General features: G+C 38.4%; 1 protein-coding gene across 1 annotated transcript in view; it reads left to right on the top strand.

Annotated features, from left to right (window-relative positions):
* The window catches only part of TMEM132D (transmembrane protein 132D), a 202,700-nt gene that overhangs the window by 41,717 nt on the left and 135,719 nt on the right, over nt 1-25,264 (top strand). Inside the window, 1 exon segment of the mRNA XM_009643176.2 lies at nt 4,258-4,404. Coding sequence (XP_009641471.2) covers nt 4,258-4,404 — 147 coding nt within the window.

Raw genomic sequence — 25,264 nt, 5'->3', positions numbered from 1 at the left:
CTTCCCTGTGGTGCTTCAAACCAGACACTTTTTTGACATTGTACCATGGCACTTAGCAGCACAAGTGCTGTAATGCTGTTATTTTTCACCAGCCAGCTGTTCCACTTTATACAACACTTAAGTAACAATTTCACAGCCATTACCAGCCTGCAGTAATGACATGGGCTGAAAGCTAAGCGCTAACTGGTTGTAAACTGCAAAAACTGGGAGATGCTAAAACAGACACTTTGATAAATGAGAAAGGACATTGCCTGCATTTTAATTGGTCGAGTTGAAGCCTCTTTTGTCACTGGATTAAACATAGTGTTTAGTGGGTCCTGAGATAAAATTGGGAATCAGTATCTTTATGCACTTAAGAAATGTATTTCCTTGATTTCGGGTGTGATGTATCGATTCTGGGAGGTCTTTCTATGTTTTTTTTTGAATTTCTCCCTTCCCTTGGTTTGTATCATGTCAGCACTGATGGGTTTTTAGGGACTGAGGACACCCAAGGGCTTTGTTTGCTGTGATTGATTTGGTGCAAGGGGTGAGCTACTTGTGAGTCTTGGTAACCAATGTGCTGCACTGTGAGCAGTGATCCAGAGGTAGATAACAGCCTGTAGAAACACCTATGGAAATGTTTAGTTAGATAGGTTCCTTGTTTGAAAAAAAAAAAAAAAAAACCAAACACCAAAACAATACCCAAACAAAACCAAAAAACCAACCCAAACCAATCACGACAGAAATGTTTAATAAGTCTTTTCTTTCTTCCTCTTTTCCAAAGTAGAATCTGGCCCAAAGTGAAGTGATAGGCACCAAATACTCAAACAACTTGACTTTCTGCTGCCCAGCCACAGCGTTTTAAGCAAACATACAATCTGGTGTGCTTAGGCTGTTAACTGTGAGCAAATAATGAAAAAGCTTTTTCAGATGCCTTTTTCTGTATTGCAGTTGAGAAATCTTAGTAGGCTGCACCGAGAGGCTGTCTCGTGAGTGCTCTCAAGAGTAGCTGAAGGGTCGAAGACCCAGCTTGCCCTGTGACAGCCAGGCAATTCAATAAAGCGGATTTGCAAGAAAGTAATTGAGCCCTGACAGCAATCATAATGTTTTCACCTCAGGTAGCTTCAGTGGTATCTGTTGACAGATAACATACCTTCAGTTATTATTAACCCTGCTTCATCCAGGTCATTCTTTGGTAATTGCGAAGTGCTACTGCCATTGTAAATTGGGTGGATACAATTCTGCAATTCCTCAACAGTGGCAAACACAGCATTGAGACATGCTAGAGGAAAATGCATTTCCTGGGATTGCGGAATTGAAGCTTTTGTGCTAATTAGAGAAGTATATTTAACTGATTCTTCAAAAAGAGTTCTTAACCTCTAATTCTGTAGAAAACAACAATCTTGTTAATTTTCAGTAAAATTAGGGGTTTGGGGCTTTTAATAGATGACTAAATTAGACCTTCTAAAAAACTCTTCTAGGAAATCCTGATCCATAGACTGCCATTACCCAAGGAGTGTACACAAGGATCTGCATTTGTTTTGAAACATTAGAAATCGGTGCAGGATGGCAGTTTGTCATTGGATAAAGTCAATGTCAAGGATAAACAAACTCAGCTTGTCTTACTGGTTTTGTGTCCATTTTTTCTGGTTTACCTCATCACTCTGGCATTTAAAAGAATCCAGACAGAAAATAAGAGGATGGTATCTCTTGTGTGTCTGTGTTTATATATTTATTTTAATCTATTTTTTTAATGCTTTTTAAAATACAAGTGAGAAATTCCACTATATTCAGTGTGTGGCTGTTTACTTAGCCGTACTGAGACCCTGCACAGCTTTCTTGATTACAGTAAAACTATTGTATATGCACCAGCAGAGCAAGGTAGAATATGCTGTGCTCTAAGGATGCTTTTTTCTTGATTCCCTACCAGTTTTGTTAATAAAATGTACAAAACCATAGCTGTTGTATAGTCAGTATAACCTTTTGTGTGTTTTTAAGTAGCAATTGTAACACAGTAATTGCTCTTAACCTCCAGTCATGGGAAAATGGTTGCTTTTGTGTAAGGCTACTGGCTGGTTGGGTTTCCAGGACATGTACCCCCTTTTTTTTTTCCCCACAAATGTTGTCCAGGGGAATGCAAGGGCTTAACATCTTTGTCCAGGACTTCCAAATGTCTCACAACAGGATCAGTGTTCCTGCATGTGTCCCATGGAGGCTACATGACATACAGAAATCTTAGATGTACCCATTGGCATCTGCAGACTGCGGGGGCAGCAGTCGGTTACTGATCAGGCATACTGCACGCTACATCGATGGTTTGCTATACCTACACGGCAAACCTGAGGGGCCAACATTACAGCACAAGCTCAAGGCCTGGGTGGCTTTGTGAAATGAAACTAGCCACTCACTTGCACGCTTCCAAGCAGTCTCTGGCTGTGATTCGGTCACTGAGCTGTGCTAGAGCTAAAGCACAGTGCATCGGCTCCATCGAGACACTTGCCTTTTCAAATCCATAAGCTCAGCTATGTGGCCCAGATGCCACCCTGGCCCCTTCTCATCAGCTATGATCAACTACTGGATGGACAGCTAGCACGTTAGAGAACTAGAAGGGTGGGTATGAGTTTCTTAGTCAGAGCCGGCTTCACTTGGAAATATCTGAACCATCCTCATTTCCCTGTGAAGGGGGAATCATTTTTCTCTCACTGGTCTTAGTTGATACCAAGAGTTTTCCTTTCTTGAGGTGGAACAGAAAGGCAGGAGCAGATGCTGGTCATAAGGAATAGCTAAAGACATGCTGAAAAACATTTCATCCAGATTGTCTGGCCTTTTTCTGTCTCCCTCTCTTTCTCTAAGATGCCAGGAATGCGGTTTAATTTCTACTCTTCTATGACCATTGATCTCTTGTCCTGAGGGATGTCTGTGCTCTAGCAGCAGCAACTGCACCTGCCTAAAATACATTTTGTGAAATTAGTGTGATACTACTTGAACACAAATTGGCATCCTTCATGTATTAATTTTTCCAGGTGTTCTAAGGAAATTACAGCCACTACTATTGAGTTAGTGGTAGAAGAAATAAGATATAACCCTTTTTGTGCAAGACAGTTGAAGGAATCCTTTGGCTTTTTTATTCTGAAAACATCTGTGTGGATGTTGTCCTTCAAAGATTTCACAAGTAATTTCATGCAGAGGCAGAGCTGGTAGTGCTTGTTTTACTGATATTAGCATCTCTGCATGGCAGCAGCTGTTTATACAAAAAATCACATACCTTTTTGTTTCTTTGCCCAGAATTGAGAACTTGCCATAACACTGAATGGATTTTGTGTATGAGATTTTAAGCAAATATAATTAAACTGTCATTTCCTGACAGCTCCTATATGAGGCTGTTTGACCACAATGGACTCTTTGTTTTTGTAAACACAATCAGAAACCAAAAGCTAACAACACCTGAAACTCCTAATTCAGTAAATTGGCCAACATCATATAGCTGTGGACTAATTCAGTAATGCCTTAAGATACATACTTAGATATTTAAAGAAAGGGAGAGCAACAAGTAGGGATTACACCACCTGCTAAGAGGAGGTAAAACAGATATTGAAAAAAATTATATGTAGTTCCTCTTTTCCACTGGTTACTCAAAACCAGAAATATTGTACTAAGACATGAGAACCAGAAAGTACTTCTCAGTAGGAACTAGTCCAGTTGTCGTGACTGTAATATTTTGTCATACAGCTTCTCCTATGGTTTAACCTCATACTTGGAAACAGACTTCCCAAGAAAACACACTTTTGGAAAAATAAGAATATTTTAAAGTATTTTTAGGATCAGAGCTGATAGAACAGTTAAGCCCAACAGTATTAAAAGAAAATGAAGAAATGTTGTTCATCAGAAAGGTGATGAAAATTGGAGCAAAGATGCAAAATACCGCCTTTGAGCAATGTGGGGGGAGAAGAAAAGGTAGATTTTGCTTGTAACAGGAGACCTAGCAATGGTTCTCGGCTCCTCGCTCCAGATACGCTGTATACGTACCTACTCTGCAATTTAACTATGACTAAAGCTGTAATTACCGTTAGTTCAATAAGATTTCTATCTTGATATCATTTCTTCAAACTATGGAATTCTTAATTAATTCTCTCATCTCTTTTCCTTGTAATACTGTTGAACTCTAATGAGCGGTAGCATTTTCTGTGGGGCAGTAATGGGAAAATAATGAGGAAATAAGTAACAGATCGAGCTGACATTTTGGACCTAATTGGTGAAATACCCTCTTGTTCCTCCTAGGGCAAAGGTGAAGAAAGGTGTGAACATTTTCAGTGTAAGAGCCAGCAGCCCATACTTATGGGACATCAGAGAGAGCATGGATTATACCGGGAAATATGCACCAGCTGTTATTGTTTGCCAGAGGAAATCTGCTGCTTCTGAAAACAGGTAGGTCATTTCCAGCAGCCGATCTTTTAATAACTAACTGGTGTTTTTCCTTTTCAAAGCATTTTGCCATGATTTTAATAAGTTTTATTATAGTGTGTGATGAAAATGCTTTTGGAAAAGCTGTGGCTGTCTTTATTTTGTAGTGCATTGCTAATTCTACCCCATACCCTTTGAACAAAATGTTATTCAGTCCTAATACTCAAAGGAAGTTACAACTAGTAGGAAGTATTGTTTTCACAGAGTATTTAGAGGAACATCGCTTCAAATTATTTGCTGTCAGGCATTATAGCAGGGGGTAATTGTAGGGCTGTTTGTGGTGGGGTTTTTTGGTTTTTTTCTTTTTATATTTTTGCTTGTTTTTTTTTTTTGTGGGTTGGGCTTTTTGTTTAGTTGGGTTTTTTCTTTTATCTAGAGGAAACTAAAATGTACTCCTGGTATCAAACCCACATTTTTGTTGGTGAGATTTATATGACTTTTTAATCTGTAGAAGGGAATAAAGTTTCCATTTTCCATTCCTATTGTGCAAGAACTTACTTAGGACGCTGACCTGTCTTAACCAGCCTTCATCTGGCAGGTGGATGTTCCTTTTGTAATCACAACTGATTGCTTTAATGAATACATTTTTATACAATTTGCTGTTTCTCGTTCATTGTTTCTAGAACTGTATGTCAAATGCATATTTATAAGGATCTGACTGCCTGTGTATGTATTGTGTTTGGCATTGCTTTTAGAAAACTTGCCATATTATATGGAAGTTCTGTGCTTTGATTTACTTCTGAAATTTTACAAAATCTTATAGGCTTTGGGGATTTATTATGTGGTTTAGAATTTTTAAATAAATATCCACTGAACCTAATACAAGGATGTTTCATGTCTTTGCAGTCTGGGTATATGAAAAAAAGAGGAAGGGAAGAATTTCCCTTCATAATCATGACATAAATCGCTTTCTCCTTATTACAACTCAAATTCTACACAATTTCTCTACTATAGTGTCCTGAATTTTCTTATCTAAACTATATATTGTCTTGTACCTGACTGAATTTTATTCGTTAAAGCAGCAGTGGGTGTGTATGCCAAGGTCAGAGCTTCCTACTGTTTAGCACAATCTGTCAGACAGATTCTTTAAACTCCCAGTTCAAACTTATTTGAAGACAGTGTGAATACTTTCATTGACTGAAATGGGCATTGGATCAAAATCAAAGATTATTTCAATGATGAGTTTTCCATCACAATTTATCTTATTGGGTCCATACTGTGCATTTGCTTGATTTCTCTTCCTCATCAGGAAAATATAATGCAACCTCATGGGTGAGTTGAAGCTTGGCAACTTATTCCCTTCGCTATTCATCATCCAGTGGCAAGCCTTCAAAATGACCCCTTGTTCAAAAAAAATAATTTTTTATGTCCCCTTTCATGCAATGGTTGTGGCTTCTGTGAATTTTCACATGCTGAGTATAAGCATTGCTTTATATTTATTACAAGAAATGGGAACTCATATACATATTAGATTTTACTGGGAAGAAAACCAAGTGGATACAAGTTATATGTGTAACTTTCATATAACTTTTGGTTTGACTTATTCCATCTGATTTCCCAGTTAAGATTTTGTGAATTTCTCAGTTTCGAGAACTTCTTCCTCATTATTTGTAAACAAATGTAAAATATTTGCAATGTATTATTCAGTATGTTGTTTTCCTCATTAGATTTAGTCATACCTGTTTTGCTATTCATGTTAAGAAGGAAGATCAAGCATTATATGGGGAAAGAGAGTGTGCTCAATATTTTTGGGGAAGCAATTTTTTCCTTATCTAGACATGTTTAATGTCACTAAATAAGCACAATGGATAACAGCTAAATATTGATGTCTCTTACCGAGTTCTTTGCCTCCATAGTTCGTTTAGAAATTCAACAAACTCTGTTTGTTTAATTACTCTTAAAATTCAGAGATCTGGTCACATGAATGCAGAGGTGGCAATGTTAATCAACTAAAGAGTCAATACCTTTGTGTTTCTGGCAGTTTTACATGGATCAGAAAGTAGTGTTAATAAAGCTAACTTACTGTAACAGGTGTAATTTCACAGATTAAGGAGGCACTTGTGCAGGTGACAAACTTAACCAGGATGCCTGAGCATTTCTCTATCGAAGTTTGAAATACATCAGTCATTTTACTTGGAGAGGTTTTGGCACTGAAAGCTTATCGTAACAGGATTAACATATAAATATTATCACAGCCAGCAGGGTGTTTTAGAATGAATATTAACAGCAAATATTATGAATCTGTATGAGAATAACTAATTAAGCCCATCTGTCAAATATGATTTGAGGTTCTCAGTGCCTTGCTTATTCTGGGCTTGTGACAGTGTTCCAGATTAATGGTGAAGCAATTATAAAGTTCTCCCCAATTCTTCTGATTTCATTCTCAGGCAACAATAATTTTGTAGCACTCTAAATCCTGACCCATGAGGTTATTAGATGGGCTTACTACTTGTAGCAACTGTACAGCACTTCTGTTTCTCTGTGCAGCATCCATCTATCTTCCATCCCTCTAGTGTCATGTAGATAACTAAAAAAACAAATGGAAAATAGTGTGATGGGAATTAACTGGTGGGTCAGAAATGTGACTTAGGAAACATTTAAACGCTGATTGAATCAGGGAGATACATTTTAACATGTGCTATCCTTTACTTCCTTTCAAAATTGGCTGATCTTTCTTTTTCTTAATTCCTCATGTAATGAGGTGAATAGAATAGAGAGATGAGATTAAAGGAGTACTGCGTTTTCAGAATGTTTTCCTGGGTTAGTGCTGTTTCTCACTGTACCTGAAATGGAGCATCTCTGCTGTGGTAGTGACTGAGAAGAATAACCAAAAGTGGAAGATCTGGATTCCTGTCTGTTTTTCTTCAGTGTTTCCTGTTGGACTGGAAGCATGACAGGTGGAATGGGTTTGGAAAATTATTGAGGCAGCTAAAGTGTAAATTTACTGGATTTTCCTCATCAGCAAGATATGATTGATAGCGCCTTCCTGTATCCATAGCTGCTGTGGAGACAGTAAGCAAGATGTTCTGATAGGGCGCTAATGGGTGTTATGATCTTAAAATATTTTATTCATGTTTATATTTTTGTGTTTTTTATTCCTTTGGAAAATACATTATTGTTCTCTGTGCTTTGATCCAAGCAAGTGCAAAATAATTACACACATATCTTGGCCATCTCAGAGTAGAACCTTAATGTCTGGATATGACCATTCACTGCCTCCTCTCCAAATGTATTTGAACGATATCATGGACAAGCTTTGCTCAGCAATTTCCTTTTCCCTGTGCTTATTGTCAGAAATGCTACAAAGGTAGCATTTGTTTTGATACTTTTCTGCTTGCACTTTTGGGTTACAGTTCTGTATCATTGAAGGAGTTATTGGCTTACACTGCCTGAAACCAGATGCTGGTCCTGCTATTAGTAGAAAAACTTATTTTCATTTTGAACTACGAGTGACTGAATCAGTCTCTGATAATATTGACACAGTAAGAGACAATGACAGTATTGTCTGAGTTATATCCCTCATTTATTCCTGCATGTCTCACTTTTTCATGATACTGTATTTCAATGCTTAATTTTCTTAACACTTCTATAGTACAAGAAATTAACTCACTATTAGGTAATAACAGGGGACAGGAAAATGTATAGCAGCATTGCCTTTGATTTTCCTACGCAATACTTTTTATTACATTTATACTATTATCCTTAGCGCTCTACATTTCTCATTTCCAGATCTAGTTATTTAACATTTAGTTTTCATGTTGTAACAGCAGTGAGCTATTGCCTCATTCTCTGACTTGTTGCATCTGCCAGTACATTTGATAGACTCTCAAGAGTGCTATAATCCTAAAATGCTTCTGAAGCAACAAAAGCAACAAATTTCACATAAATAACAGCCTAATAGCCACAATAATTACATTATGTCTCTTGATGGTGTTCATCAAAATGTTTCATAAAAATAGTTTTATGGTTTAGATCACCATTAATTTTTTTTTCTTGCTATTCATGTGCTCACATGGCTGTATCAACTAGAGGTATATTATTGCTCGGAAAGAAAACTTTCTACTCAATGGAATTACAGAAAAGATGCACGACATAGCAGAAATAATTTCCAGTGTATTTTGTCCCATCACATCATGTGTGAGTCACATGAGCTTCAGTTTATCATGATGAAACCAAAGCAGAAAAAGACTGTAGAAATGGTACGTGCTTTCAGATGGGATATATACAAGAATGATATTTTAAAAGCTGGGCAGGCAGAGTGGGTGGAGGGTTGAGTTCGGCTGTATGTTTGGGTATTTTTATGTCAACCCAAGAGATTATTTGTTTTGGTTTTTTTTTCTTCGAAAGATAAAGCGATATGTGAATTCTGAGCAAAAAAGATATTTCCTGTTCTTTTAAAAAATACTATTCTTATTTTTTTGTGGGGGACAGGAGGGAAGGGAGAAGGAAGAAGGGAGATATCTTTTGTGTGGTTACAAAATTACTTCCCGAGAATAATTATCCAGCCCTAAAAAGCTGGCTATTCACCCAGCATCATTGATGCTAGTCTAATACATTAAGATATGTATTATGGGGCGGATATGTTAACTTGATTCTGAAATACTAGAGTTTAACTCCATTTATACTTCTGAGGCACATGACTAATGATCAGCTGCAAACTTATTTATCCTGGGTAGCTTTAGAGTTTCATACTGTGTACTGTTTGGATTTTTCTTTTGCCTTTCTGTGTTATTTGAAACCTCTAGGCTTCTAAGAGTTTATATGTTGTGAGGATGTGAAAGTACTAAACATCTCAGAAGTCATGTTTACATTCCACTGTTTGAAAGCAATTAGTCACAAACTTCTATTTCTCATTTCTCATTTTAAAACTTAAATGTGCCCTCTGAGAGAGAACCCTCTGAGATGTTGAGGCGAAATAAATTTGTATGAACGAAGCCTCAGTGCATCTTTCTTTTACATGCTGACCCACTTCTTTCATTTTTTAAAAAGAAAACTATTTTATTTATCAAGAAATACAGAATCTTTCTTGAAATCATCCTACTCAATGCTAATATACTAGAAAAAAAGGTTTATGGTTATCATCTTGAAGAAAATCAAAAGAAGAGAGATGAAATATTAACCAAAACCTATTCGATAAAGGGATTATTAGCCAACTTTTTCACCTGTTTGTTTGAAAGAGACTCGTTCATTTGAAAACAAAAAGATTGCAGGAAAGCACTTCAAAGGTGTGTAGGTAGTCTTCTGGCATCTTAGAGGTTTACTCTGTTCCTATATCTCTGACATTTACATGAAGGAGATACCAGAGGGCAATTCAGCTGTCATTATGAAGAAGATTCCCTTTAATCTCAGCTGAATTTTAGGGTTCTCCTTAGAGAGGAAAGTTATTCCTGTGTTCTTTTGTTTATGAGCATAATGTTATTGGAAATGGGAAAAGTCATAATTAGCCTTGAATTGCTCATGCTGTTTTTTGAAGCAGTTAAAAAAAAAAAATAGAATTCCGTCATTCAGGGATTATCCTTTTGAAATACTAATGTACAGCTATATCTCCTAACGGCTTGCAGTTGGTGATAGTCAGAGCTACATCATTGCTACATGCATATTATCTTAAGGAAAGTGGTAGAGATGATGTACCCCTAAAATAACTTGACGGGACTTAACAGTTTGCGACAGGACTGAATAGTCAGAAAAGTAAAGGAGATTATTAGTAGTGCCTTTTTATACCACTATGGTATCCCTCCATCACCTGTAGGATTTTTGTGCTGAATGGGAGGAAGTTGGGCACCACCTCTTTAGAAGTGTACATGATAAGCACAGAGACTGTATACGGCCTTTTATTCTACTTTGTGGTCAAGTGCAAAGAATAAAAATACACCAAAGTGGTTTAGGGCAGAGGCAGGATTTACTGCAGTGCAGCTGATGGTTGCTTTATATGGTTTTAGCAATGCAGGGTGAAGAATATTCTTTAAAGCTTCATGTTTCCAGAATATGTTGATATGTTGACTGTTATCTCCTGATCTTTACCGCTTCTGCCCTGGCTAAAAGTAACTGAAAAGAGTAATTGAAACGTTAGTGACATAGCCACTTTGATCTGGTACATATTGCACCCTTAGTTCCTAGAGGCTGCAGTGGGGCCAAAAGGGATCAGGGACAGAGGGCCACCTTTTTCAGTGGCTACCCAATGTCTGTAGATTTTCTGGGACTTGAGTTCTTGAAGCAGAGAGTTGGGATCACTGTCACAGTTATGCCAGCTCACTAAACACCCCAGGGAGAACTGGAGTTATCAACTGTCAGCTCTCATTGCGTGTGTAGAAGTAATGATAAAAATCATGAGAAAATACAATAAACTGATAAGGATGTGTTAATTTGCGAGGGCTTTGCGCTAGGTCTGATTTCTTAGAATCTGTGGTAGTTTTCTAGTGGATTATTATATTTGGCTCTGCTTTTGTGACAGTCTGTCCCGGGTGGAAAGTAAGTGCAATGAGTAATTACAGACAGTAGAGACAGCAGACTGGCGTCCTAATGGCCTAACTGGTCACAGACCAGTGGCCATTCACTGACTGTCCACCATCTTCAGTATAGATGCCTCATCCAACTCTTCTGTCCATTCTGGGCTGTCCACCCCTATATATCCAGAAACCCTGGGAAGAAATTCTGTATCCTCTATGATGTCATAGCAGAAGACAACCTGAGAAAGCATTTCTTGAGTTGGACAAGTTCCGTGTTTCACATATGCATCAGGATAACCTCTCCCAACCCATTTCAGCTGTGACTCCAGGTTAGAGCTTTGAACAGAAGGAATTTTGGCTGCAGGAAGCATGTTTCTAAGGAGGGATGAATTTAGTTTCCTGTCCTATCTCCTCTGAAGGCATGAGGGGTTTATCCCCTTTGTATTTTTGGGTTAAATTTTATTGATTTTTATTTTACATACAACAGTAATCATTGAAAGCAAGGATCCAATAAGTACTGCATATGTGAGGTTCCCTAATGATACCAAAATTGAATATATAACAGGTACTCAGTACTCCCTTGTTGATGAGCTTAGCTAGGAATTCTAGAAAAAGTGTGATATCTTCATCAGCAGTCATTGCAATAGTTCAGAAGGTTGAGAATCTTTGAATGAACCTGACAAGTCCTGGGAGAAATTCTGATGATTCCTGTGCTCATGGAACTAGAGACTATATTATAATGCTTACATAGAAAAAAGAAGACTTACATTTTTGGCATTTCAAGAAGTTCTCAAGACACAAAGTTGTCTGATGTGACTGTAATTAGGATTGTTTTCTTTGATATATAGTGTGCTCTATAAAATGAGGTTCTATAGCATAGTGATTAGCATGACTTCGCTAAAATGCCACGAGTTGTCTAGAGGGAGCCTTCTGAAGATACAGTAATTGTTCAGATTAAATTATCTGCCTCTGTAAAATCTGCAAACAATAAATAATGTTAGGTGTTTAATCCCCTTTCATTGAGAGTTCTTGGCACACAGAATTGGGAATCAAATAATTTGTGGGAAACGGTCTAAGCTGAAGTAATTTGCTGACAGAAGTGGGGTTTTTGTCTTCTCTCTTTCTCCTTGGGTGATATGCAGGTGTTTTATGGGTATTTCTGCCACCACATGTCCCCTTGTAGAGGAGATGCCCTTCTTTCTGTATGGTGTTGAAGTAGTTAAAGGACATTTCCAATACTCTAGATAACCTCATGCATATTTAGTGTCTTTTATCTGGTGTTATCCAGTGTGATAAACATAATTTTAAACTTGAGGAGTAATGATTTCCCTTAAGAACCTTAAGGATTCATCATCATCATGCTTGCTCTGTGTTTGTGGTACTTAGTACTGTAGTCCTTAAACCTCTAGTAGCCCCAAGGCTCAAAATAACAATTCCAGTGGGACAAAACCAGTTTGCTACCTATTACAAAAGAGACAGCAAGTGAGTAATCTCCTGTCTATTAAAAACCTAATATTAAATTCAAAAGTGTGTCTTGTGAAAGTATTTCTAATGGTGCTGTTGATTTTCTTTTCCTTGGAGGAAATCTTGTAAGAAGTAATACTAATTACTGAGAGAGTTGGAAAGTGAGTGGATGACTTAAAATATGACCTGAGGCTGAAAATATGCTTGTTGCTGTTGAGGCATGGGGATTCCCATTTTTATTTTGATGAAAAAAAGTCATTAAATCTAGCTATCACATATAAGTCAACATACAGCAAAGCATGGATGAGAACGTTAACAGAATAATGTAATACAATCTAGCATCCAAGTTAATCGTAAAACTAATCCTAAGTAAATTCCGTAAATTCCATAAATTCCAACTGCAAGTACAAAGCTGAAGTTTACTGGGCATTTGAGTTGTTTTATGGCTTCAACTCTTAATGTATAGATTTACTGATGACATAAACAAGCTAGAATTGCAGTATTAAAGATCTATGGGTGGTTTATATGAACTGATCATGCAGATATAATTCAACCTCTAATTATTTCACCTTGCTCAGCTCTTGGCCTTTTAACCACCTCTAAAGGGGGTAAGATAGGGCTGCTGCCCCAGCTTGACAGAGGCACACAGAGGACATGGGTTTAAACTCAGGACAGTTCTGAGACTAATACATGCCATCACCTATTAGGGTTTATGTGTGCACGGTGAAATGGGGTTGCATAGCTAGGCTACGCTTAGGATGAGCTCCATATAAGTCGATATGCTGAGCAGGGAGCTGCACCGAGCTAATCACTAAGACAGTGCAAAAGCCCGTGGTGCGTTGTTTTATGAAGCCCTGTAACTGCACAAGCCTTAATAACTTGCCCCGGGTCACGTGGGCAGTGTGAGAGAGCAGGAGTTAAACAGACATCTTCTCCTCATGTGTCAGCCAGTCACTTGAGAGTCAACTTGCACCAAACACTGCTGTCTTTGCTTTCTAGTCAGGAAAAACCTTCCCTTCCAGGTGTTTATATAGAGTTCTATGGAACTGGTAGTTTGTCTTAAACCTCTTTTTGAAGAGTTTCTATTGACTTCCATACCAATAGAAGAAATTGGGCTTTGTTAGGGTAATAGGATGCCTTGTCTTTGTGGATGTCATTGATCCCATCATGCGTACACACACACACGTAAAAATCAGCAAGAGGACAGAAAATTGAGGTGTAAGATTCCATAGCTGGCTGTGAGATCACCGGGTATTTTGGGTTACATGAAGGGAGTGTGTAATGTGATTCATTCCTCCCTCTGCATGGTAATCTGCAACAACAAGCAGTACTTCCACCTCTACCAACACACTCCATCTTCTGCAAATGTTTTCCAGCCTAAGGTGTAATCTGGAGTATAAATTTTTAGTGTTATATAGAGCTGTTTTAATCTTCAATACACTTTCAGTTTGCACCTCTGTTAAAGTCTGAATCTTTCAATTTGAAATCCATCCTCATTGTGTAAGTTTATGAATCATGTGTTTTATGTATGATAGTTTGACAAAAAATCGAGCATAGGAATGCATAGAAAAGATGTTACATAAGAAGTTAGACAAAACTGCATTTTACAGTGTGTGGGAATGGGGAACCAGGCTATAACTTCTATGGCAAATCAGGGAGCCAGGAAGAGTGTTTGTGGCGTGGTTCTTTGGAAAATAAAGGAATCGTTACTGGGTACATTTCCCTTTGTTACTCAGGAACACTGAAAGCTTTTCTATGCAAAAAGTATAAATATGGTTTCATATTAGGTAGACTTTAAAATTTAAGTAACTGACAGCTCTGCTGTTTTGCCTTTGATACAAGACCAGCCTAGGCTGGACACGATGCATAGTCACGATCCACCAGCAAAGGTAACCATCTGATAAAGAGCCTGTCTACCACTTATTCTGCACTCATGTTGATGATACAAAGAAGATGAAGGGATCAGTTGGCTGTGATGTGTCTGTGGTTGAAATTCGTTATCAGGGTGGTAGTTGAGGGATTGCCTGCACTTACGTAAATGTGTTTAATATTATTCTTAGTTTCAGGGATTACCTGAAGCTAATATTCAAATGTGCAATTAGCTGAATGGATGACTAATATGTCCATCCTTTCTTGACATATTTTTTCTCTGCCATATCACAAGAATGCATGCCTGCCTTTTCCTCAGCTTTAGATGAAATACTTGTAGAATACCTTCGATGTTGACAAGATGTTACCTTTTTTAAAAGTTTTTATTCACTGGAAGCTTTCCTAAATCCTAGTTTTGTGAACTTCAGCATGGGGATTGTGGAACAGGATAGCTATTCAATTTATACTGCCAAAAGTGAGACTATATTACTTTCATCTTCTATTCCTTATGCTGCCTTTCTAAATCAACTGTAAAATCAATCCCAAAACATTTGTTTCTGATATTTACATAATTCCTGTTTCAGCTATACCTTAATGCACCAGAGTCTCCGTGGGTTTGTTTATAGCAGCATTGGCAAGTGCAGATGTGCTCTTACCCCATATTAAAGCTAAAAGCTGTCATACCAAGAGACCAAGAAATATATGTCTGTGTGGCACAGAGTAGTGCCGTGTGGTGATAAATGGGCCAACTTGACTGCAGCACAGTGCCACATGCTCATTCAGCAAGCCCTGGTCACAGAACGAGCAACATCTTAGAAAATAGGACTGTATTGTATCACGCATGGCATATCACTGTGAGCTCAGAAGAATGTGAAGTGCTCAGTGGAACTTCTTTGTTTTCAGTTTATTTGAATCTTACATTTAATTTTATAGTAGAAAGAAAATAATTAGCTTGAATAATTTTCAATCCAATTAATCTATTCCTAAGTGGCAAATATTGTACCTGGAAACAGGTCGATTATGAAGTGTTTCCTCTGAGATGCATTTTCCTGTTAATTGTTGAAGCAATTAATTTTCTTACAGACTCATGCAGATCCTGTGTGTGAAGCAGTTAAGGCAAGGAAAGCAAAAGGCATAGAAGAGAACAAAAGATGACTATAATAAAATATTAAGATTATCACAGAACTAAGAAATATATGTGCAATGTGTTATATATGTTGTACATACATTATGCATTTGTCAACATCCATAACAGAGAAGCTTTCAAAAGTTGCAGAAATTAGGACAACTTAGAATTATTCTTTCATGCATATTCATTAAAACCAGTTTTACTTACATGAACACATGGTACTTTTTCCATAGGATTATGGGCAGAGAAGAATTTGGCAGACAAAATCTGACAAGTCTCTATATGATGTTTTTCAAAATAATGTCTTCCCTCTACCCCACCCCAAGACTTACAGTTTGGAAAATGTGGGCAGATTTTTATAGGGAAAACAAATTGCAGTTTTGCATTTTGGATGCAAAATCCAAAGTTTATCCAGATATCCAAATGTTACGTCCCTTGCCAATTTTTGAGTCCTCTCTTGAAAGTATAGGAAATATCATAATGTTCTTGTATTTCTTAAATGTTTATTTCTAGTTCTAAACATCTTTTAATATGAACAGACAATGCTGCTCTCCTGAACTCTACTGCACGTGGCTAAATGGCTACAATTTTAAGTTGGTTTTCCCCAAAAGTTTAAATCTAGACACGCCCCTGACATGAAAATTTATATCTGAGTATCTTCATTTTTGGCAAGGTTGACAGCTACCGAATGGAGGACTGTGCAACGAACAGTTTTGAATGGTCTTAACTGTTTTTTATAGCTATCAAACCCACAAATAATATCAGAGAATCACAGAAAGGCAAGGGTTGGAAGGGACCTAGAGAGATCATCCAGTCCAACCCTTCTGATAAAGCAGGTTCACCTAGAGCATGTTGCACAGGACATCGTCCAGGTGGGCTTTGAATATCTCCAGCCTGTTCCAGTCCTCTGTCACCCTCAAAGTAAAGGAAGTTCTTCCTCATATTCAACTAAAACCTCTTATGTTTCAGTTCGTGCCCATTGCCCCTTGTCCTGGTGCGGGGCACCACTGGGAAGAGCCTGTCTCTGTTACATCCACCCTTAAGATATTTGTATGTGTTGATGAGATCCCCTCTCAGTCTTCTCTTCTTCAGGCTGAACAAGCCCAACTCTCTCAGCCTTTCCTCATAGGTGAGATGCTCCAGTCCCTTTATCATCCTTGTTGCTCTCCTCTGAACTCTCTCTAGGAGTTCCTCAACTTTCTTGAACCGGCGAGCCCAGAACTGGATATATTCGCATACTCTCACTGATATCTCTATTTTGTGTTAGAGGTAGACACACATACTCATGCATACATACTGTCTATATTGTAATTCTTTTTCAGTTCTAACAGATTGAATCAGGTTTGATTTTATGCATATTCAATACCAAGAATTCTGTGGAAGAGTGTGGTCATGGGAGTATTCCACATTTGGTTTACATATTTTAGTAAGTTAAACCCCTGACTTAGTCCTTAAGAGTCTCAAAAACAATTACAATGTCTTGATGAAAAATCACTATTTATTCAAAAATCAAGACTGTTCTTATAAATTGAAAATAAATCTTGTTTGCAGTGGCTCTAAGCAGCAAATGATCAAGGATTTAGCTGTCTCCAGTGCATGGAGATAAGTGCACAGTTTCAGAAATGTAGCCTTCTGATCAAGCCGTTGAGATGGTGGGAATCAGCAATTGTTTTGTAAAAGCAGTATTTTTGCTCTTTACTTTAGGTTTCTGGTTTTGGCACTCTCATTATGCTTATGTAATGCTCTAGTAAAATATCTCCTGTTCAGGGGTTTAAGGGATTAATCTTGTTTATGAAAAGAAATGCTGTTTCTGCTTCTTGGATAAACCACAAATAAAGATTTTACTCCACAATTGTAATCACAACTTGTAAACACATTGGGAAAATCCTAATTGAACTGCTAATGATAATCCAGATGCTTCCATCAGAAACATAGAAATTATAGAAGAATTAAGTTATAAAAGAATGCCCAATTATCAGACAGGTGAAAACAACCCTTAGGTAGGGGAATTATTTACTGGGAAGCACAAGCCTGCCTATGTAGATCTGCTGGCCAGCTGGGGTGAAAGATGATGCTCTCATCCCTCTTTCACTTGAGACACCGAGCATTTATTTTTCCACACCAAAAAAATACAATAAGTGGGACTTTTGAAAGTGGAGAAGGCAGAATTTTGCTAGGGGCAGAGTAAAGAAAGCAAATATTTAGATGAAGACTAAGGAAAAAGGCCATGTGTGTATTATGAAGATCCTTAAAATGCAAACACAGGAAGGGCTAAATTACATTGCTTGATTTGCAGCCCTAACAGTCTTTTAATGTAGGTTTAATAAATGCATTTGTTTGTCTATATTGCCAGTTAGATTAGTCTGTAAATACTTCTAAAAATTCTGCCAGTGACAGTTGAAATACTTTACGGATGGATGTTAATACTGTGTTGCCTGATCAAGTTGCCTAGTCCTGTAGCATTGGAGCTATGGATGATCTGCCTTTCCCCCTCGAGGGATTCCTGGGAACTAAGGCAGAGATGTGCCCATTCACTCACCTGTGAGCAGAGCAAAATTGTATGTGTTTGAGCCCTTGGTTGGTTCTCTCTCTTTGTATTTACTTTTTGTGCAGAGCTGAGTCACAGGTGGGACGTTATCAGGGCAGGTGCGTACCGGGCGCTAACAAAGCATTGCCAGAACACTGCCAAAGAGTGAAACCAGGCAGTAGGTTTCCTTCCATGGAAGGAAAGGGAATGCTGCTTTCCTGATAGCACAGGAGAGAGTTAACGATGGTGCGGGTGGGTGTTGGGTTCAGTACCACAGCATGCGGGAACCTCCTGGCCAAGCTGTGAGGCACTAATCTTCCAGTGAAAGTAGATAGGCTGTTAAGACCTGCCTGCTGTCTTCCTCTAAAATCAGGGCAATTACCAGCTACAGCGTGGCACGCTGTAGGGAAGGTTAACCAGAGCTATTTTAAACAGTCATCTCCCAAGGAACAAGCAATCTGAAATGTGTTGTTTAAACAACTGGCTGTGGTACAACGTTCCTAAATACCTGTTTTCATGGCAAGTTCTAAGTCACTTGGATACTATGGTTTTAAGCAAAAATCTGTACTTAAATCCATCAGAAAAGTAGCATTTTTGGTCTGTGAGTGTGCAGAACTCTCCTGTTCTAAAATTAGAAAGTCAATTTGTCTGTTAAGCCAGGGGAACAAGAAGCTCTACATACCCTCTGAAATTAGCAATGAAACAAGCTGTATTGAACTCATTTATAGCTTTACACCTTCAGGGCAGTGGCTGGAACCAAGATAGACAATATTTCTCCAGGCTGTCACAGTTATTTTACAAGAGGAAAAGCAGGAGGGGGAGGAGAGAGTTGCTTTGGTCTGATCTCTAAATGAAATAACGAGCTGAACTTTTAAAATCATCCAAAAGATTAAAGGACACTTCAAACAGTCTCCTATGTCAAGTTTTAATTTATTCTGCCGAATATCTCTTCCTTAATTGTCACAAAACTAAGACATTAAAGCTAACAGAGTCATGTGTTCTGTTAAAGAGTGCTGTTACTTTAGAGGAAGGTGTTACTGGAGAAAAGGAATGCAGAGGAAGGTCTTTCATGTGGTATAGGACCTAGAAAAAAGAATTAAGACAATAATTTAATGCTTTTGATTTTTTTTTTTTATGGATAGTACTTGGGAAGGATTTAACATTACTGTTGGTATGCAAGAACCTGTATCTTTTTTCTTATAGTAGAAGCAAGCGTCATTGCAAAGGGTTGCTCTGAGAGGCATTAAGCAGATGTGAAGGCACTGACCATAAGCGGCTTGAATTCTCACAGTCTTCAGCAAAGCTTGAGCCTAGAAATTTGAGGATTTGGAAAACTCCAGAAACTTTCAAGGAAAAAATGTGACGTAGTTGCAAGAGGTGCACACAACTTTTGCTTTTTTCCTCCCAGAGGTCTGGGTAGAAATTTGAAAAGATATTAGTACAGCTGCATATAGAGCCTTAAAAATTATTTCTATGACTAATAAATAATTCAAATTAAGTTACACATATGTATGCAGTATAAGGTGATTGCAATTCCAGTATATGGTAAATTAAATTCACCTTACATTTGTGCTGTGCTAACTGCATTTCAATGCATGTGCATAAAGACGTCAAGTTAATTTGTCAAGCTTTTTTCTCCTAAAATACGAGATTTTTTTTCTTCTGTAGCTACATTAGATCTTAATTTACATACTGTTTCTGAATTCTGCGGATATTGCTTTCTTTTTTGTTTACACGTCAACAATATTCATGCTTTCTATTTTTAACATTATAATATCCTCCCTATTTTAGAGAGATGTCAACAGGCGAATATATATATCCAAGTACCTTAGCATGCTGTGCAGATCCATCGCTAATAATAGGTGTATGATGTTTTCTTCCAAAGTAAAGATTTTATGCTTATTTATGTCATAAATACAGCTAGCAGTACTATACATGTGCTAACTCAAGAATACATTTGTCATTTTTAATGAAGTAAATAAAGCAAGTAACTATTGCTAGGTCAATCTTTCCTGAATGTCATTGTTTTTTCTTTAGGGAAAAAGGGGGATTTTAGCCAGGTTTTCCAAGGAAAATGAGCTTTAGGCTACCGTGCTGCTTGTGCATGTGTGTTATAAATTTGACAGCAGCATAGCTGACTCAAACATGGTTATATTCTTATATGTTTCATGAAAATAGGCAGACAATAGAGGAAAAGGACTTCAGAGAGTCCCCAGGCAGCTGAATTCTTATCAATAGCCAATTATGGAAAAATCTTCAATAAGAGCTTGTACTTTCTTGGACATGAGAGTCAATCAAATATGAGACAGAGCTCTACAGGAAACCAGCTTTTGCTTGCTCCATCCACATGGAGCTGCTTCTTTTTCATGCTTATGTAATTCCCAGAAAATCTTGCCTCTGTAGTGCAGACCTGGCTTCAGCACATAACAAATGACAGTGTGTTGTAATGTTGAAAGAGCCTTTTGTCAAAAATAAGGTAGGCTGGATTTGGAGTTCAGCAAAGGTTCCACTTTGATGTATCCTAAAAGGAGGAAGGGGGAATTATCAGCCTAAAATGTTGTTAAGCGTAACCAAAATGTTAATGGTGCAAAGCTAGAAAACTAAAGCTGGGCTCCTGGGTAGAGACTATGGTATAGCTTTTACATATGTGTGCGTGTAGCTTATGACCTAGAATAATAGTAATTACATTTGTGTTTTAATTTAAGTGTTCCCAAATCTTCTAGGTTTTTTATCACCAGCATCCCTTTCCTGAGCCAGGTAAGCTCTGCTGGAATGCAAAAAGTGCTAGGGAATCCCGAAGTAGCGTTATCTTTCCCAAGCACAGCTGGGAAGGCTGGAGACAAGGAACTAGGTAAATGAACAGTCATGGAAGCAACCACCAGATGGCTGTGGGAGCTCAGGGAGGCATGTGCTCTTGGACCTGCTACAGTGTGTGTCGGTCAATGAGTCCAGAGATCTGCCTTGTCGTGCAGGCTCCACATGGACACAGCAAACTGTAGCCCCTCTTCTGAGGAGTTGTGTCTTAGCTGAGACCTGTGGCCCCTGGCCTGTGATGCCAGGCAGTGAGATACTCTGTTCAGGATGAGGAACTGGGAAAAAAAAGCTAAAAACCATGGCTCTGGAAGCCAGATATAAAAATTACATTTCACTGGAATGCAGGGTAGACATTTCCATTGCTCTTGGCTCTCCCATTCAGTGCCAGTACAGGTGTGTCTGGAGGGCTGTATTCTCCACTAGAGCTGGGCTATATTCTCCACTGTATGAGAACGTGAGTGCTATAGTCTAATGTTCCCAATTCCAAGGACTGAATCTACCTGGCTGCTTAACAAGGAGCTACAGCTGCATCCTGATCTGAATAATATCTTCCGTACTCTGTGCAGCTGCCCTTTTTATCCTTTCTTCATTTTCCATGGATTAGATTTATTTATAAATACATCTCTCCTTGTAGCACACTCAAAACTGAATGCTGGTAAAACATGGTTCAATATAATCCAACTGTGAGAAGATACAGGACCAGTCAAAGCACGTTGCTTTTGGGACAGCCACTGGCCTTAGCTGAAATGGGCCAAAGCACATGTGCTGGGGTCCCTCCAGAGGCCTGGGGTTAGGACAAGCAGTGGTAATCATCCACCTTTCTTCCTCTGAGGAGAGGAAGTTTTTTGCTTCCACCTCCAGCTGGGAAATTTGTTTGCTCCTCCCTCAGTTTCTCAGGAGGATGTAAAGTGCAGATGATTCAGAGCATGAAAGCGGTTGTGTTATATCTGGAGTTTGAGAAGCATGGGGCTGGTTAAATGCCTGTTGGGTGTAACAGTTGTACTTGATTCTGCTTTACAGCAGGGGAAAGGACTAGATAAGGCAGAATGAGCCCTTCAGAGGTTAATACTGTCTGAACCCCACAGTTCCGCCTGCCCCATGATGAAGGCAAGAGTGTTCACTTTGAAGAGCATGCAAATGTTAGCTGTGGCAGGGAGGCACACCTTGCTACCTCTCCTTGAGTCCAAAATCTAAACCATAAACTTTCTCAAGAGGAAAATGTCTTAATAGGGAAAATGGAAGTCAAGTCTTCAAGGTTAAAAAGTTCCATCTAACTTTCACATTATTACTCAGAAGAATTATTTTTGAAAGTTAATAAACCACATGTGTTCACCTCATACAGCTATTTCCCTCCCTAAACAAATTGCTTTTATTGTCAAAACTACAGATTTAAGCATTGTGATCAATACCATCGTTTTATGAGCTGTCAGTTATGGGACTTGAAGACGTAGCTTTGCTTGATTGTCTAAGAATAAAGATTGATCAGCCCGGTTGCTGCTTCTGTATAGATCCTCGGTTGATTCACATACAGGATACAAAGCAAAGCACTATCGCCTCATCCCTCTTCAAAATCACATAGTCAATAGCTTTTCCTCTGCGCATTTCTGCAAACACTTGAGAGTACAACCCCAATTAATATGTTAAGAAGGGCAGAGAGGAGGAACATGTTTTGCTGTTGGGGTCTTTCCCTGATAGAAAAATGTGATTTTAATTCCTAACTTTTCTTGGTTCATTTCTCAAAAGGTATTGAGCCAAGACTGTTAGCTTTTGCTCTTTCATGTTTTCTTTTATTGTTTTTTAAATGAAGACAAGAAAAAGAAGAAAGCAAGATGATAACGAAAGACTGCTGGCCTGCAGCAACTGTTGAATCTTGTGAGGCATTTTGGGACGGCAGTCGGTGTCATATGCTGCTCCCGTTGCATCAGTCAGAGAGGACAGGTTGTTTTAAAGGAAAATTAAGTCCTTGTATATGCTGTTGTCAGGGAGTTTGCTGAACATAATTATTTCCAAGGGAAAAAGGAGGTATTGGCTGAGCTGTGTTATTTTCATTGTATATATTCAGTTACCAAATATAAGTACCGCTGTATTTATAACATAGGTAACTTAACATGTTTGTGCATGATACAAGTCTCACAGTGTCCACAACTTATATAGAGCTTAATTAAGAGTTTATGTGCATCAGCTGCAGATTTGTAAGGGGGGAGGGGTGGTGTATGATAATCTTCCTATTCTTTGTCTGCCGTATTAAAATTGTGAGCTCTTCTAGGCACAGATGTCTTATAATGGGATGCTTGGGTCTTGTAAGATAATTGATTGACTGGTCTCTGTAGGTGCTACTCTCATCCAAAGAACAGCACTGATCACTTGGGGTGGGTTAGTATGGATGAATGTGTAGGTAGCTAAATAATAATTCATGAGGAAAACCAGAATATTTAGGTAAGAAAATGACTGGTCAGATGTATAGGAGTAGTGCAGTGGATTGTAGAATGATTTACTAGCTAAGAGTAGAGGAAAGGGTCAGGGTCTCGGACACTGAGCTTGGCTCTGCCATGAGGACGTGGGGTCACGGTTCAGCCGAGCTAACAGCTGTGCCTGCTGATGGGGGCAGCACCTTCCTTCCCCTCCTGCTTTTCCTTTGTGCCCTGACCTTACAGGTTCAGGCATCTAAGAATGCCTGCCAGAAACCAACATTATGGAAATATTGTGTTAGTTCCCCAAAATGGCTTATTGAAAATCCCATGTGAGTGCCAGAAGGAGGGGAGGAGCTGCAGCAAGTGCTGAAGGTACTGAGAGCACAGCAAGGCGGTGGGTACGGCCCTGCCAGCTGCAGCTGGAAGTTAGCAGCATCACACTTGGCGTGACCTTAGACAAATGATGATACATTCATGGCTTAGGTTTTTCACATATAGGAGTGGGGGCAATAATACTGACTAGCTCTTAAGACTGAGGTGATAATATTAAGCATTACATGCTTAGTATATATAAAAGCTTTTGAAAACCTTGGATGGAAGGCTTATAAAAAACAAATATAAGATATAGTGGACATCTTTCTGTAGCCAGACTAACAGTCCTGCACTTAACTTTTGGTTTTCATTGAATCTTTTCCTTAAGCACGTTAACTTTGCTTTTATAGTCTACCAGGAGGCACTGTATTTAGCTCTCCCTGTTCAAGGTTCACTGACCTATAATCCTACTGAAATGGAGTGGAAAGCCCATGAAAATTTCACTGCATTTGCACTCAAGTGGCATATGGCCATGGTGTTAATCAAAAAAAAAAAAAAGCAATAGTCCTCCAGTCTCCATGGAGACTAAGCATACTGAAAGGGGTGGGAGTATAAAATATTTTCAATCTTAGGTTGAAAGGCAGAGATCAAAAGTTGTTCTGGTTAAAATGCTGTGCAGATGTCAACGTGCCAAGTTGAATGATAAGGCATTTTGCACAAATACTTTGCAAAATAGTTTGGATATGAGATTAAGAGGAAATTTCCTGTACTGTTTCTAACGGCTTACTGGAATAGACCTTGACATATATTGTCTGTGCCTTTGTCAAATTTCTACCAGAATGCATAAACCAGAAAGTATAATACCCATCCCAGCAATAAGGAATTCTTGTTTTACAAGGTAACATTCAAATTCTTTTAGAGGATCATAAAAACTAAATAAAAGAAGATCCAGCAGAAATTGAGACATTCCGTGTGATTAAGATGTCTGGCTGGCAAAGAAGCCTATAAAATAAGCTTTCCCAAACACTTGCCTTAAGAATGGAAGACTGAGAAAGAACTACATGAGAAGTATTCCTCAAAATGAAATGGCAAACTTGTTTTTGTTGATAGCTAGTAAATTTGGTTGTGTTATTTTCCAGTCATTTGGAGAGCAGGAAAGCATAGCTGATAGAGCATTGCTGGGGAAAAAAAAAACACATTACTGGTTAAATGAGAAATGGACAGCAGGAAAGAATGAACTTCATAACTTTTTATTCCCAGGTGAATACAGAAGTAATATATTGGTGACATCCAAATAGCATGTTTTCGTGATATTAGCAAAAATGCATGCTAATGTGTGTTCAGGGATTGAAAAAAATCACTAATTTGACGTTTTCCATCTCAAATAATCACATCCTGTAGAATGATTCACGCATAATGATTCAGGTCAGAACTGTGACAGCATAGCGGCTTACTCTCCCTATGAAAAGTAAACTGGTCCTTCTGTAAGCAGCAGAACTTCAGAAACTTGGTTTGTCATGGATTTGTGTCCTACTTTTTTTTCATCCTCACGCCCTTCTGCAGTCCTGCTGGTATTATACCTTCCCAACATCCTCCTCCTCCCAGAATTCCCAGCTCCTTCCATGTACCCTCATTACAAGCAAAACAAGTGGACATCTCTTGCTGAATTGACACTGACACTGTCAGGATGAGACTGATGGATAAATGGACAGACTATTTGCCTCTGTAAGATTATTTCCATGAGAAAAACAGGTTAAAAAAAACCAGAACCATCTGTCTGTTCTTGTTGCTTATGATTAGGAAAGTTTTCTGAGTCCCCCATAGCTGATAGTGGACAATGCTAATATCTTTT

The sequence above is a fragment of the Egretta garzetta genome, unplaced genomic scaffold (assembly GCF_000687185.1).
Source record: "Egretta garzetta isolate BGI_Z169 unplaced genomic scaffold, ASM68718v1 scaffold447, whole genome shotgun sequence".
In the NCBI taxonomy this organism is placed as follows: domain Eukaryota; kingdom Metazoa; phylum Chordata; class Aves; order Pelecaniformes; family Ardeidae; genus Egretta; species Egretta garzetta.
The sequence above is the reverse complement of the archived record's forward strand: the minus strand, read 5'-3'. Positions and strand labels throughout refer to the sequence as shown.